We start from the raw sequence: 16,095 nt of genomic DNA on the forward strand, positions 1-16,095 counted from the left end.
CACCCACAGAGCCCACCCAGGGAGTTGGATCCCTGAGTTCTGGGACCCCAGCAGTCCTCATGTGCCTATCCTCAGTTGAGTCATTCCAAAGAAATCCAGAACCTGGAGAGCCGGCTTAGCAGTTGGGGCATGCAGAGCTCCTGCAGGGAATCTGACTTCAGCTCCCATGTCAGGCAGCATGGCTGCCTGTGATTCCAGTTTTAGGGAATCCATATCCCGTGCTTCTGGCTGTCACTCACACGCACATGATGTGTCTCCTCCCCACAGTACACACTTTAAAATAAATCAAATTAAAAAAAAAGAAATCTGCTTTTCCTCAAACTCTTCTAGTATATCAAGCAGAAATAAACTAGTTTGAACCTAAATTCAACTACAATACTGACACAGTAGAACCCTGAAGAACATTGGCATTTTTCTTTCATTTCTTCTCATTTGTTTGTTTGTTCTGTGTCTTTCTATGTAGCCCTGGCTGTCCTGAAACTTGCTATATAGACCAAGCTGGTCTCGAACATAGAGATCTGCCTATTTCTGCCCTCTAAGTACTGGAATTAAAGGTGTGCACTGCCACACCTGACCTTCTTTGTGGTTTTTTCTTTCTTTCTTTCTCTCTCTCTCTCTCTCTCTCTCTCTCTCTCTCTCTCTCTCTTTCTTTTTTTTTTTTTTTTTGGTTTGGTTTGGCTTTCCAAGACAAGGTTTCTCTGTTTAACAGTCCTGTCTATCCTGGAACTCCCTCTGTAGACCAGGCTGGCCTTGAACTCACAGAGATCTGCCTGCCTCTGCCTCCCAAGTGCTGTGACTAAGCACCACCATGCCCAGCCATTTTGGCCTTTTTCATATGCACTTGATCTGGTTGCTCCTCCCCTGTTCTTCTCTCCATCTTTTCCCCACACTCTGCTCACGCCCATCAGTAGTCCCTTCACCACTACCATAGCACCTTACTCTCTCATCCTCCCCTCAGCCCCTCCTTAAAACCCTTTCTCCTGCCATGGTCCCCTTTCTCCTTTCATATCTTACTTATACCTCCCACCACCCCATGAATGCACATCCACATATCCAGGTACACACACACACACACACACACACACACACACACACACACGAAACTAGGATCCACATATGAAAGGAAGGAATATACAGATTTTAAAAGCAGTCACGGTTGCTATGACAACATCCAGGGGAATCCTGAGAGGAGGGGCTGACAGTGCAACTGACAGTTCCTAGGGTCTCCTTAAGAATGGTTGGAGCAAAGCAGTTGTGCATCCCTCACAAAACACACCTCGAACACCACCACCATCACTGCTGCCACCTGCTTACCTTCCGGAGTAACAGCAACAAGGCTCACGTGTCTACCAGACTTGGGAACAGCAGTAGTTATTTCAACTGAGCTCTGATCTCTGCCTACTTTGAAGAAGACACCTGGTTTGCTCAGGGGCCACCACCACTACAGGGCCAGCATAGGTGAAGAGTTTGGCAGCTATTGATCAGGTAGCTGAATGCCTGCACCCAACAGCTTCAGCCTTTAGAAGAAGAGATATTGGTGGCTCAACTACAACTCTTGCTTCTTAGTACCAGGCAAACCTGGGCTACATAAAACACTGTTTCACAAAACCCTGTTTTGGAAAGAAGTATGGGGTGCTGGGAAGTCATCTCAGTCAGTAAAATGCTTTGTGGCAAAAGCATAGAGACCTGAGTTCAGATCCCCAGCACCCCAGCAATTGCATAATCTCAATGCTGAGGAGGCAAAAACAGCAGGGTGCCTGGGCGTCTGGACTGTGCTGGGATTAAAGGAATGTGCCACCACTGCCCGGCATAAATGTAATTCTTTTTTTTTTTTTTTTTTTTTTTTTTTGGTTTTTCGAGACAGGGTTTCTCTGTGTAGATAAATGTAATTCTTAATTTGAATTTGAATTAACAATTAAAAAGTTACATCTTGGCCGGGGCGGTGGTGGTGCATGCCTTTAATCCCAGCACTTGGGAGGCAGAGGCAGGTGGATTTCTGAGTTCGAGGCCAGCCTGGTCTACAGAGTGAGTTCCAGGACAGCCAGGACTACACAGAGAAACCCTGTCTCAAAAAAAAAAAAAAAAAAAAGTTACATGTTGCACGCATCAAAGATACAAAGGATTGCCCACTGCTTACCTCATGGCTCCTTCACGGTGAGTCTTGCCCATCTGTGCCCACTGCTTACCTCATGGCTCTTTCACGGTGAGTCTTGCCCATCTGTGCCCACTGCTTACCTCATGGCTCTTTCACGGTGAGTCTTGCCCATCTGTGCCCACTGCTTACCTCATGGCTCTTTCACGGTGAGTCTTGCCCGTCTGAGCAGGACTCCACTGTGTAGCTTCACACAGGAATCACATCACAACTGTTTGTTCTAGTGCCCCAAGGCTTTAAACTTGAGAAACCAGCAGACACATTTTAAGTTTGGCATCATTATTTACCATACGTTTCATTATTAACTGCTGATGCATATGTTATTATTTATTATCCTGAGCACCATGATTTGATATGCTCAGTGATGAGTCACAGGATGGAAAAAAAACCCTCTTTCTTTTCTTTCTATGTAGCTCTGGCTGTCCTGTAACTCACTATGTAGACCAGGCCATACCTCCTAATGCTTCCTAAATACCAAGGAGACCAATTATTCAACCGCACCAGCCTCCGGGGCCATTCTCATCCGAACGCCACAACCAGAATGGAGATTTAGATTTAGCTCTTTATGTGGACAAGTCTAACTAAAGTATCAAAACAACAAAGCAATAAATGCACACTACAGAGAGGTGGGGTACTAAAGCCTACTGTGGAGAGCTGCAGACTGAACCATTTGACATTTGTTGATGGTGTTAATACAGATTTGTGTGGTTTTGGCTAGGTCTGCTGGCCAGCCACTCTCGTCCCCTATACTGAGCTTATAAGCACACCAGCCATGCCTAGCTGTGTGTACAGGCACAGGGGACTCTGACTTGAACTCTCATTATGGGAAAGCACGCTCTCTTGCCCACAAAGCCATCCCTCCAGCACCTCTCCCCATTTACGTTTATCCAAAGTATAACAATTCATTCACTGTTTGAATTACATTTGCTACCTTTCCACTTTTGTTTTATCAGCAGTTTTATCAAGATAAAGCCACAAACAATACAATTCAGTGGTGGCGCATACCTTTAATTTCAGCACTTGGGAGGAAAAAGCAGGTAGATCTCTGTGAGTTCAAGGCTCCAGCCTGGTCTATAGACGGTGTTCCAGGACAGCTAGAGCTACACAGAGAAACCCTGGCTCAGAAAATAATACTAATAACTTATTTTAATATTACATTATATTAAATAATAATATATAATAAATTATTTTTCTGTAGTGGTATATTCAGTGTGGTATACTGAATACTGAATCAAGTTTTAGCCATCCCCATAATAATTTACACATTCATCTATGAGAAGATGCATCTTTTAATTCTTTTTTTTTTAGATTTATTTATTTATTTTATATATGTGAGTACACTGTCACTTTCTTCAGACACACCAGAAAAGGGCACCAAATCCCATTACAAATGGTCATGAGCTATCATGTGGTTGTTGGGAATTGAACTCAGGATCTCTAAAAGAGCAGTCAGTGCTCTTAACCATTGAGCCATCTCTCTAGCCCCACATCTTTTAATTCTTATTTGACCAATTCTTTTTCAAGAGTGGTTTACTGAGTGCATTGCAAGTGAGCCTTGTGTCAGCCTTGTGGGACACCACCAGCTATGTGTGGGATCACCATCCACCCACCAGCTATGAGGTTTTGCCACTTGCTAGTGAAGGTTTATTTTATCTACTCTGGTTTCAAGAAAGCCCGTCTGTCTTTCTATCTACCCAGCAGTGTGCTCCCACACATCCTACATGCACACACATGTATACACATTGTTACTGTCTTTGTTTTCAAGACCAAAAGAAAAATAGAACAAGTATCACATAGGCCATGGCAGCTAGAAAAAGTATGGTTCAATTTCATCTCTTAAGTAGTTTTTAAATAATCCAAGTTTTGCCAGGCAGGAGGCATATGCCTGTAATCCCAGCACTGGGGACGCTGAGGTAAGATGTTTGTCTAAAGTTCATGGCTAGCTTGAGCTACACAGCAAGTACCAAGCTAGTTAGAGCTACACAACAAGACCCTGTCTTAAAGAGAAACAAAAAGAAAATATTTAATTCAACTTTATCAACAGTGGCACTCATCTGTAATCCCAGTATTTGGAAAATGAAAGCAGAAGGATCATAGATCATAGATCATAAAATCCCAGAAAGGGGTACAGACACATGGTTTCACTGGGGGTTTTGTTTTTTCAACTTTATATTATTTTTAAAAAAATATACCATCACTGGGCAGTGGTGGTGCACGCCTTTAGTCCCAGCGCTCAGGAGGCAGCGTCAGGCAGATCTCTGTGAGTCTGAGGTCAGCCTGGTCTACAGAGTGAGTCCCAGGACAGCCAGAGCTACGCAGTGAAACCCTGTCTCAGAAAAAGAGGAGGAAGAGGAAGAACCAGATAATGTTGAGGAGGAAATGACATCATCTACTTAATATTTTTATGAATTACCAGAGTTGTTGGAAATGTTTAACTTTTTCTCAAGCTGATGTTTATTAACTGATATTTTCAATTTTATCTGTCCTTTGTGTACTATTGAATTTTAAAAAATAACCTCAAGGATTCACTAAAGGACATTATGGTGTCTTTGGAATCTAGATTCTCTTCTCTTTCAGCTACCAGAGTAACACCTTAATATGCAGGGGTTTGGATCTATCTGGATCTCAACTCTCCACCACTAATTCCCCCAAGAATCTTGGCAGTGCCTTTATCACAGCCAGAGTCAGAACCCTGGGCAAAAGCTGACCAGCCAGCTGATGGATGACTCCAGCCAAAGAGAAATTATTTTCTGCCTTACCCCTTGCGTCCCTGTTTCTTCTTCAGCCAAGACCATGCAGCTGGTGAGTGTCTGGTTCCTGTGTAATTACCCAGTCCTTCCCAGCTCAGGTCACCTCAGTGTCTCACTAATAATTCTATTTATGGAGGACCAGAAAACTACACATCTGGTTCCAAATTGACCAGAGTTTAAGCCAAAGCCATTGTGTGACATTAGGCAAGTGATTTACTTTCTCCGGACTCGGTTTTGTTGTGGGATATCCACCTAGAGAAGTTGCCTGGACACAGATTTAAGCCAATAGAAAGTCTATATCGTCCACCCAGGATCCCGAATGCCAGCTGGTTAATAAAGCTAGACTGGGTGTTCCGGATCCTTCCTGGATAAGCTTTTAAGTACTAAACCCATGTTTTAGGTTGACATACTTCAGTTAACAACAACAACAGCAAAAAGTTAGCCAGGAGTGGAACTACAGAAGCCAAAAGGCAAGGTCAGTACATTTAGAGACTTTCCCAGAACTATGGACATTGATGGCTCTGTCTTTGTGCTGAGTTTTACAACTTGAATGGTACTTTCATCATGGAGTAGGTTGTGCTAAGGTCTGGTGTCCTACTAAGGTCTGGGGCCTCTCACACTTTCTTGTTCTGGAAAATAATGATTAATGATGGACTGGAAAGGTGACGAGCCTGCGCCTAACTGATGCATAATCATCGCTTTCTACAAACGTTCACCCAACCCCCTCCTCCCACTGCATTTTCCACAGCAGCCCAAACCTACTTGAGCTTCTATTACAGTATATTCGGGCCCTTGGTCCCCAGCTTCCTGCTCTTGAGCGCCTAATTTCTAGGCAAGCAAAGAAGAGTTCCACGCCCTGAACTAATCTCTTAAAGACTCTGGGGCGGACAAGGATAAAAACAAAGGGAGAAACCGACCGAGAGTACCAAAGCAGGGACACAATCCAGAGGCAAACTGAGACCTGCTTCCTACTCCCACAATGCACGTTAGTCCCCGGCACAGGGCCCAAGTATTGCTTTCATGTCCGCCACCCCTACGTGGCCATTATCTAGCTGAGATCCCGTCCACCTGCAGAGTTTGTCCTCGCTGGGCTGGAGTGCAGCAGGCGAGGCTCTGCCCTGCCCTTTCCCTTTCCCTGGCGGGGCGTCAGCCTGGCTGAGCTCGGTGCAGAGAAGAGGTGAGGCCAGATGTCCTCGCCACACCCCAGCCGTTAGGTGCCAGTGTCCCCAGGGACCTGACTGGGAGCGGCAAAAGGCGGGAACGCCAGCCTTGTCCTGTCACCACGCCCCGGCAGGTTCCGGTCCCTGAAGCCCACGCTCCGCCCGGTCCGCAGGTGGCTTGCGGGGCGAGGGAGGGGAGGTAGGGGTCGCGAGCCAAGTTAGCCCGCCACTTAGTCTGGCCGTCCTCACAAAGAGATTGTCTGCCCGGGGAATAGATGGGGAAGATCTCGACGGGGAGCCTCTGGGAAGACCGAGGGGGTTCAGGCAACCACAAATGGAAACGTCTCATCGCCCGGGGTCGTGGGCCGCTCTGGCTCCACCCCGTCACGCCACGCCCCGACCACGCCCACGAGACTTAAGTTCCTCTGGCGCGGGTTCGCAGCCACTGTCAGCCCCGCCCGCGGTGTCGTCGGATCAAGCGCTTCCTAGGCAGCCACCACTCTCCCGCCGTCGGACACAGCTGTCTGCACTCCTGTGTTCTCCTGCGGTCCGGTGAGCATGCCCCATCCCTTCGCTGGCCGCACCTGCTCTCTTCCACTCCATCTGTCTTTGCTCTTTCTTTTCCCTTCCCTGGAGTCCTACTTTGCCCCCTCTAGATCCTTTCTTTCTGTCTCTTTCCTCCTATTAACTCACTTTGTTCTTGGCCTTTGGCGTCCAGTTGGTCGTAGGTTAAAACCTTCATCTACTTCTTCCCCTCAGCCACGATGCTCTCAGCCTGACACAGGCAGGGGAACCGTCCATGTCAGCGAATAACAAAATGACTGTCACCAGAAGGCTCTAGGCCATGTTCCCTAAAGCCTGTTCTTGTTTCTAGGGTTGTTTGTGGCTGGAGGAGGCTTGGAGTTTGGTTGGCCTCTGTTATACTCTCTTATCTGGCTGCCTGAGGTGGGAGTAGGGACACAGGGAGACTGGGCCTGCCTTATCCTGATCCAGCACAAATAGACACAATACTCCATTACAGTTTACTGTATGACTGTATCCTCAGCCCAGCCCAGCTGGCTATGTACCTATCTGTCTGGGAAACAAGTTTGGAAGTGAGCCAACTGTGGGAGTAAAGACTCCTGAGTCCACCTCCTGTTAGACCCTGGCTCCCTGATTGATCGAGGAGAGAGCCTTGGGTCCCTGCCAGCAAGGCTGTCTGAAAAAGCTTGTGTGGCCGGTGCCCCTCCTTGCATGGCTGTGGTCCTGCAAAGAGAATCTTCCTTTCTAAACTTGGCTTCTTTCCTCTCGCCCACAGGACACAATAGTATGATCTTTAAGAGTTGCGTCTCCCAGCCATTTTCTATGGAAAATCAAGGGGATCGGGCCATGATAGCCACTGGCAGCTTTGAAGAACGAGACACCTTTAGAGAAGCTTGATCTTGGAGGCCTCAGCGTGAGACCTCAAAGCACCCTCCGGGTAAGGAGTCCAGGCTGCTGAAGCCTCAACTGTGTTCTCTCAGGCCATGGCCCAGGGCTGCTCAGCAGGACAGTAAGAATTACCCTCCTCCCACCCTGATAAGTGGTTCTTCACAGTTCAGCGAGCTCTTTCATCATCTTGTCTGGCCCATAAAGATGGCGGACCGGGTGTATAAAGGGAGAGCCTAACTCAAGTGGGATAGAAACTGGTTCCAGGTTGCCTTGGCAGTCAACAGCAGAGCTGGGACAGCAGCTCATGGTGTGCGTGTGTGTGTGTGTGTGTGTGTGTGTGTGTGTGTGTGTGTATTCGTTCCTGTCCATGTGTGAAGGCACATGGGTGCCATGGCCTGCAGATGGTCAGAAGACAACCCATGCCTCCTGTCATATGCATCCTGGGGATCAAACTCAGGTCCTCAGACCCAGTGGCAAGCACCTTTACCCACTGAGCCATCTTGCTGATCTGAACTTTCATTTTAACTTTTTTTTTTTTGTCCTAGCTTTTGTAAATGAGATTAAAAATTGGGTGTTAGTTTTTTATTGCTTACAGTGGTTGTTTGTCTGGTCCCATAAAATAGGTTCTGTTTTTGTTTGGTTTGGGTCAGGATCTCAGGCCATATCTTTGGCTGCCCTGGAGCTCCCTATGCAGACCATGCCTGGCAGGGTTATCTTTCTGGGCCTGGGTTTTAGTCATAGTAGGAACTTTTAGTACAGGTGATCTTTGCCTATATACCCAGCCCTCAAGGACTCGACCTTTGGCAAACCCTAAGCATTCACAATGGCGGCTGAGCCACTTGGTTTTGCTCTGGCAACAACTGAGACTTCATTTTTCTGGGCTTCACAACACCCTACCACTTAGCGCAAGATCAGACGGCATGCATTAGACTCATGCATCAGGTCTCTAATGCCTAAAGAGGAGGTCTGTTCAAAGCGTCTCAGAACTGTTTAATTGGTGAGAAAGGGCTTGTCATGAAGGGTCTTATCTGAGCCTGAGATGGAGAAAAACAGGAGAAATGAGGCACAGCAGGGCAGAACAGACAGTGAGCCTCTTTGGAGCCTGTGGACATGGTTCTGAGCTCTTCTGTCTAACAGGGAGCCAGGGAGGGCAGCTGCCTTACAGGCTGCTCTCAGGATTTCTCAGTGGAGTCAGTGTGGAGCACAACCCAGGAGAGGAACCCCTCTCCCTCCCCCCACCCCACCCCCAGGAGTCTAGGAGCATCTTCACCTAGACCTTGACTCCTAGTCTCACTGAGCCCCAGGGGCCCAGACTCAAAGAAACCAGACTGAGGTTAGGCTTTTCCTAGAGGCGCCCTTGAGTCCGTTGTCATAGTGAGTCCCTCTGATGTCCCTGTTTGTCCCAGCCTGGGTGAGCTGTTTTGTTTCCATGGTTGTCTATGTTCACAGGTGACTACCGCCACATCCTCCCTCCAACCGCCAGGGCTTTCCTCCTTAGCCCCAGCAACACAGGCAGCCAATCAAGCTGGGCTCAGAGCAATTGCTCCAATGAAAGCAGAGAAGTGAAACTAGGGAAGAAGCAGCAGCTCACCCTCCCCAACCCCCACCCCTGCTGGGTGCTGGGCTTACTTCCTCCTAGGGTAGGGCAGAGGGTGGTGTTCCAGCTCAAAGAACAGAATGGACCTTTTGGTTTCCTGTATCTTTTCTGCATAGCTGTGAGCTGTACCTCCCATCCCACCACAGATAACTGAGAATTTCCCTACACTGGAGGAAAACAAACAGGCCTCCCCCAAGCCTGGCAATAAGCCTGCGGTGATGGACAGCACACCTCTGTAAACCTGCACCTGGTTTAGTGTAGGGCCTGAGCTGTGTGGGGGCTACCAGGATGAGATTAATCAACATGTCTCTTCTCTCCCTTCCTAATTACATACCAGTCAGAAACTCTCCTGTTTAGGAACCCAGAACAAAGGCCTGTGGGTTTTGCCGGCCAAGGTCCTGCTCTGGTGTCTTGTCCTAGTCAGCCCTTAGGATAGTCCCTCAGATCAGGAATGTGGCCTTCCTCTATGCCTGGGGATTAGGAGCTGTTGATTGTGAGCGTGGCCTTGAGCCACACTCCCTACACTAAACAAGAGGAAGCTCTTTGCAGAATCTCAGTTCCTTGGCATGAATTGCTTCCCAGACCCTACCCTTTTTGGAGCTCTCTCCTGGTTTCCTTCCTGGAACCCCTGAGATGTGCTTGGTGCCTTTAGGGAAGGCTGGGCAGGGCTAGGGAGGTGGTGAGCAGGGAGGGAGGCCTGGGGCTGGTGATACTGATGACTACTCCCTCTCGCCTTAGGTTCCGGCAGAGTTCCTCTGTCTCGTCTTGCCAATTGAAGGTCCTCACTTATTCGAGTTTTCTCCATCTTCTGGGAGGTAGCAGGAAATCAGAATCATGGTTGGTTTCAAGGCCACAGATGTGCCCCCTACAGCCACCGTGAAGTTCCTGGGGGCTGGGACAGCTGCCTGCATTGCAGATCTCATTACTTTCCCTCTCGATACTGCCAAAGTCCGGCTGCAGGTGAGGATGAAGTGAGAGTCCTGATGCTGTCTAATCTGGTCCCTCCCTGGATCCGACTCCTCAGGGGTGATGGGGAGCCTGGAGCTGACAGGAGACCAGCAGAGCCATCTCCCTGTGCTCATCACCACCCCATCTTGGCCTTTCAGATCCAAGGAGAAAGTAAAGGGCTCGAGCGCGCCGCAGCCAGCGCCCAGTACCGCGGCGTGCTGGGCACCATCCTGACCATGGTGCGCACGGAGGGTCCCCGCAGCCTCTACAGTGGGCTGGTCGCCGGCCTGCACCGCCAGATGAGCTTTGCCTCCGTCCGCATCGGCCTCTACGACTCCGTCAAGCAGTTCTACACCAAGGGCTCAGAGCGTGAGTGTGCAGCCGGGACACCGCACATGACTGACCTCTGACCTTAGTTTGTACAGCTCAGTGGCTCCTTTAGGCTTCCCAAGACCCCTGAGAGGATCAGAGGTGGACCCTCATTCCTGTTATCTGAACTTCAGGGCTATCTCCAAGCAGGGTGTGAGCCCATGATGACCCTCAAAACCATCATGGTGGTAGGTAGCCTCTTGGGTCATAGATCGACAGAGGCTTGAAATAGAGGAGGGACTGGGCCAAAAGCACAATGGAGAGGCAGCAACCACACCCTCTAGCCCCCACAGCCACATTCTTTCATCTCCTTAATATGTCCTCGTGGAAGGGGAAGGGCTGGAGGCAGGAGTCTCACCTTGCAGCTCTGGCTGGCCTGGAGTTCACACGGCTCTACCTGCTTCAGCCTTCCAGGTGCTAGCATTAAGTGTGTGTCACAATGCCCTTCTTACATGTGAGGAACTGAGCATCTAAACCAAGGATGCCTTTCCCAGGATCACACTCCAGGGAGAAGTCGAGCTGGGCTAAGAACTTGCCTCTGGAGTCAGTTCCTTGAGGAAAAGCCACTCCACTTGGTCTTGGGTGTCACATTTGATAAATGGAACTGACCCTGATTTCCCAAGGCTGCTGAGTAGCTTAAAGGAACCCATTTATGTGAGGAAGCACTGTCTCCATTTTGTGTTACTCCTGGTTGTAAGACTTCATAGAGCAGGAGTGGTCTAGGTCCTCTTCACGAGGCATGGTGATCTGGCAAGAACGTGGCGCACATGAGTGCAAGGCTGCTGGCCACTAACCTCCCCCTGCCCATGTGTGCCCACAGATGCAGGCATCGGGAGCCGCCTCCTGGCAGGTAGCACCACGGGTGCCCTGGCTGTGGCTGTGGCCCAACCTACAGATGTGGTAAAGGTCCGTTTCCAGGCTCAGGCCCGGGCTGGTGGTGGTCGGAGATACCAGAGCACCGTCGAAGCCTACAAGACCATTGCACGAGAGGAAGGGATGCGGGGCCTCTGGAAAGGTACGTGATGGGTGTTGGCTTTCCTCCCTCCTCTCCTATGCCCTGGGCTCACACAAGTTCTCTTTCTACAGGGACCTCTCCCAATGTTGCTCGTAATGCCATTGTCAACTGTGCTGAACTGGTGACCTATGACCTCATCAAAGATACTCTCCTGAAAGCCAACCTCATGACAGGTGTGTTAGGGTCACTACAAGCTGGTAGGGAGGTCTAGTTGCCTAAAGACCACATCTTTTTATCTCGATTGCTTTATGTTTTTAGAGGATTTTTTTTTTTTTTTTTTTGGTTTTTTGAGACAGGGTTTCTCTGTGTAGCCCTGACTATCCTGGAACTCACTCTGTAGACCAAGCTGGCCTCGAACTCAGAAATCCGCCTGCCTCTGCCTCCCAAGTGCTGGGATTAAAGGTGGGCGCCACCACCCAGCAAGGTTATATTTCTTACCATTCAAATCCAACTGGATAAAAACCTTACCTTGCACATAAACACGCTAGGTTGACGAACAAGACTCAAATCCCCCTAAGAGATTCTAGCTGTAATCTGTCTATCTTTAAAACAATGAGACCTCTCTGCTGCAATGGTGGGATGTGGGCTGGGAGAGCTGACAGCTTTTCCTGCTGCTTCATGGCAGATGACCTCCCTTGCCACTTCACTTCTGCCTTCGGGGCGGGTTTCTGCACCACCGTCATCGCCTCCCCTGTTGATGTGGTCAAGACGAGATACATGAACTCTGCCTTGGGCCAGTACCACAGCGCAGGCCACTGTGCCCTTACTATGCTCCGGAAGGAGGGGCCCCGGGCCTTCTACAAGGGGTGAGTTTCTGATTCTCTTACACAACTCCAGGGAGAGAAGTGAGATGCAGCCAAATGTCAATATCCCATAGATGCTGTCACCTCTGTTTTTAGAGGTTAAAATGGGGATTCAGACTGGGGGTTGGGGAGAAGGTAGCTCAGTGGTGGAGTGCTTGCTTAGCATGCTTGGAGGCGCTGGGTTCTACTCCCCAGCACAGCAGAAGTAGGGAGCTGGGTACTTGGAATTCTTGCTCTGGGGCACGTGGCCATGGGACTCTTCACCAGATCCTCAGCCTCCTTTGAGACGGAGTCCACAAGTTAGGAGGGTGGATGAGCCCATCGGTAGAAGCAGGTGGTGGAGGGGCCTCCATGACTTGTGTTTGCTCTCTCTAGGTTCATGCCTTCCTTCCTCCGCTTGGGATCCTGGAACGTAGTAATGTTTGTCACCTATGAGCAGCTCAAAAGGGCCCTCATGGCTGCCTATGAATCCCGGGAGGCACCCTTTTGAGCCTCTCCAGCTGCTGACCTGGACCCTGCTCCCTGTCCCTGCCCTGTTTTTTCCTTCATCCTCTGCCCAGCCCCAATCTCTTCCCATTTCCCACACCCCAACTCCCTTCCCAACTCACCTCCCAATGCCTCTGTACTGATGACTCCACAGTGAGGAGGCCTGACACCAGACCCTGAGCCCTCAGTCCTTTTTACAGTTAAGCCCAAATCTCTGTCCTCATCCCCAGCCCAGCTCAGCCAGCCTTCACCCATAAAGCAAGCTCAATGTTGGTGTCTTCTTTCTCATATCTCTTTATAGAGAGAGGTCTTGGTCCAAGGGACCTTTTCAGGACCTTGGCAGGCAGGTGAGGACCTCAGTGACTTTAAAAAGGGATGTGGCCCACATTCCGCCTGTAGCATCTGAGGGGGGCTGGAGGGTCTTCTGGTCCTCCCCTCCAGACCCAGCGTAGGCTCCTGAGATCAGTGGCACAGCCAGGGGGCAGCACAGCCTTTGTCTGTTCTACCCTTTCCTGAGTGCCATGTAAACTGTCACTCAGCACCGGGTACTGTAGATACTCCAGAGCTGCCTTCCCCACCCCCACTGTCCAGGCCTATCCATCTGCAGAGTAAAAGTATCTCTGTCCCCTCACATCAACTTGTGGCGAGATGTAGGGAAACTCCAGAACCTTCCCTTCTTTGGGGCTTTACTCCGTTTTACACATAGCAACCCACCTCCTGAAGCCATAGACCTACAGAGGGCAAGGGAGGCCGTCCCCAGCTATAATCACACCCTGAGTCATGCTCCGAACAGGGGCAGGGCAGGTCTGACCCACTGAACGGGGCTTAGGCTCCCTGGCAAACATTCAGCCTGTGGGGATTTGGGAGGTTTTTTGTTGTTGTTTCGGACAGGGCCTCACACTATACTATAGCATAGGCTAGCCTAGAACTCACTGTGTAGTCTAGGCTAGCCTCGAACTCATGACAATTCTGCCTGAGTTTCCCATGTGATGGGATTACAGCCTCCTATAGTACCTGACCTCTGAGGAGCCTCTCTGTTGGGAGTCTTACCTTTCCCCACGTTGGGGACCAGCCACGCTTAGGTTGTCAGAGTGTTTCCGTTTGTCCTCTTTCCAGCCAGTTCTCCTGAGCCAGGAGAGGGAGGCAACAAGGAGCAGGAACAGTGAGGTCCCAGAACAGGGCTGGGCCTGTCAAGTCTCCATGGCCCATTTTATGGTTTCAGACATCTCACGCCTGTCTCAGCCGAGAGACAAGACACACAGTGCCCAGTCCTCGGGGGATTGTCTGGCAGCTATGAAGCTGGGCCCAGACAGCAGGATGTCCTTGCTCCCAACTAAATCGGCTGTAGCTTCTGCCCTTCACCTCTTTAGCAGGCTGGGTCAGAGCTAGGAAGTTAGACCTTTCCAGTGCTTGGCAAGAGGCCAGGCTGTTCCACTGGCTCCCAGAGAAGAGCACTAATTCTCAGCTTCTGGTAAATCCAGCCACAGTCTCAGTCCTGAAGCAGCAAGCCCCAGTGAGGGTCGGCTGGCAATGCAACTGGTGTTCTTCGCTTCACCACACAAGGTCACAACAAATGAAGGTCTGGTTAAGTCCTTCAAGGAACAGTTTACTACCCTAGGCATGTTAACAACAGCAGACAAATAGGTCAAGAGAGAGCACACAGCCTGTCCAGTAGTTCCTTCAGCAGACATGTGATAGAAATGTAAGACTACCAGACTCCATGACTGGGAATGCTGTCGACCTGAGAATGGTGCAGCAGTCTTTGGAAAGCAGCATAGCAGAGGCCTTAGCAATACTTAACAGAGGGGTGCAAGATATGCTCTGCTTTTTGCCTCCTAAGGCAGCCCAGTTACTGAGACAGGGATCTCATAAAGGGCTGTGGTGGAGGCCTGAGGCCAAGCTTCCCACAGAACAGGACGGAAGTCCTACCTCTACAACCTCCCTACAGTGCCAGAGGCTTGCCCTCAGAGCAGGCAGTTACCATCACATCAGTCCTGCCACAGAGGGCAGTGAACACTCCACCATCTGGCTCCACAGGTCTGTAATGAAGGAGTTGAAGTCTGCTGTAAAAAAAAATGGAGCCTGGCAGTGTTGTCTCTCCCCTTTAATCCCAGCATTGGGGAAAGTGGGGGCAGATTCTGTGACTTCGTGGTCAGCCAGGGATACACAAACCCTGTCTCAAACAAAAACAAAGATAGATCCAGAGGGGCAGGAGAGATGGCTTGGCAGTCAAGAACACTAGCAACCCAGTACCCACACTGTAGCTTACAACCATCCTTATAATTCCCATTCCAGGGAGATCTGACACCCTCTTCTGGCCTCTGAGGCCACTGCATGCATGTAACATACGCAGGCAAAACAACTTTATTCCAAAAAGAAAAGACCTAGAGAAATGAAGTGACTTGCCCAGGTATCTGACTGAAGGCCCACATTTGACTGTTACACTGACATGCTTCCTGGAGCCCCAGGCCCAGAGTCTTTATCTCCAGTTCTGCTTGGTTGGTTGGTTGGTTTTGCTTTGTATTTTTTGACACAGAGGCTCTCTGTAGCCCTGGCTATCCTGGAACTCGCTCTGTAGACCAGGCTTGTCTCAGAGATCTACCTGCATCTACCTCCCAAGTGCTGGGATTAAAGGTGTGCACCACCATGTTTAGCCCTCTATCTCAGGGTTTTTCTGTTGCTGCCTTCCTGATGGTTCAAGATGGCTTCAGACGGTAGGATGGCTTCATCCCAAGGGTTTGGGGACAGCAGAGCAAGACTGAATGTGTTCAAAAGTAAAATACTTGCCAAGAGCTGCATCCCCACTTTTAAAACAACAGAATCTTTTAGCTGGGCATGCTTATAATCTCAGCATGTAGGATGCCGAGGCAGAAGGATCAGGGGTTCAAGGTCAGTCTCAGCTACTAGAAACCCTGCTTCAAAATTTAAAAGGGCAAAAGCTAAGTGTGGGGGTGCGTGCTTTAAATCCCAATACTAAGAAGCAGGTGCAGGGCAGTGGTGGTGCACGCCTTTAATCCCAGCACTTGGGAGGCAGAGGCAGGTGGATTTCTGAGTTCAAGGCCAGCCTGGTCTACAAAGTGAGTTCTGGGATAGCCAGGGCTAGACAGAGAAACCCTAACTTGAAAAACAAAAAAAAAAAAAAAAAAAAAAAAAAAAAAAAAAAAAGGCAGGTGGATCTCTTTTGAGGCCAGCCTGGTCTACAAAGCAAGTTCCACAACAGCAGAGCTTCAAAGAAACCCTGTCTTGGAAAAAAAACAAAAAAAAACTTCTTTAAAGACAAAAGGAAAAATCTTTAAGGTAATATGGCACTTTGGATGGCAGGGTTTTAAGCACTGTGGACAATCTGAGGGTTTTTCATATCTCAGAAGCCACTGGACCTGCTTGCTGCCCACAACCGTAGACCTA

The 16,095-nt window shown here is 49.5% G+C and overlaps 1 protein-coding gene and 1 long non-coding RNA gene across 2 annotated transcripts; one reads left to right on the forward strand and one right to left on the reverse strand.

The window, feature by feature from the left end:
- Window positions 1-2,182: 2,182 nt before the first annotated feature.
- Window positions 2,183-6,304, reverse strand: LOC143443171 (uncharacterized). Its single transcript, XR_013111937.1, has 3 exons — window positions 4,912-6,304; window positions 3,158-3,252; window positions 2,183-2,393 (listed from the first exon to the last, which is right to left on the reverse strand). It is a non-coding gene; the product is annotated as an uncharacterized LOC143443171 (long non-coding RNA).
- Window positions 6,305-6,463: 159 nt separating this feature from the next.
- Window positions 6,464-12,962, forward strand: Ucp2 (uncoupling protein 2). The gene is made up of 8 exons (XM_034507445.2): window positions 6,464-6,614; window positions 7,360-7,521; window positions 9,808-10,029; window positions 10,176-10,386; window positions 11,207-11,401; window positions 11,473-11,574; window positions 12,027-12,207; window positions 12,580-12,962. The coding sequence occupies exons 3-8, from the start codon at window positions 9,904-9,906 to the stop codon at window positions 12,692-12,694; spliced, it is 930 nt and encodes a 309-aa protein (XP_034363336.1). The 5' UTR covers window positions 6,464-6,614; window positions 7,360-7,521; window positions 9,808-9,903; the 3' UTR covers window positions 12,695-12,962.
- The last annotated feature ends 3,133 nt before the right edge of the window (window positions 12,963-16,095 follow it).

Source organism: Arvicanthis niloticus, chromosome 1 (assembly GCF_011762505.2).
Source record: "Arvicanthis niloticus isolate mArvNil1 chromosome 1, mArvNil1.pat.X, whole genome shotgun sequence".
Taxonomy (NCBI): domain Eukaryota; kingdom Metazoa; phylum Chordata; class Mammalia; order Rodentia; family Muridae; genus Arvicanthis; species Arvicanthis niloticus.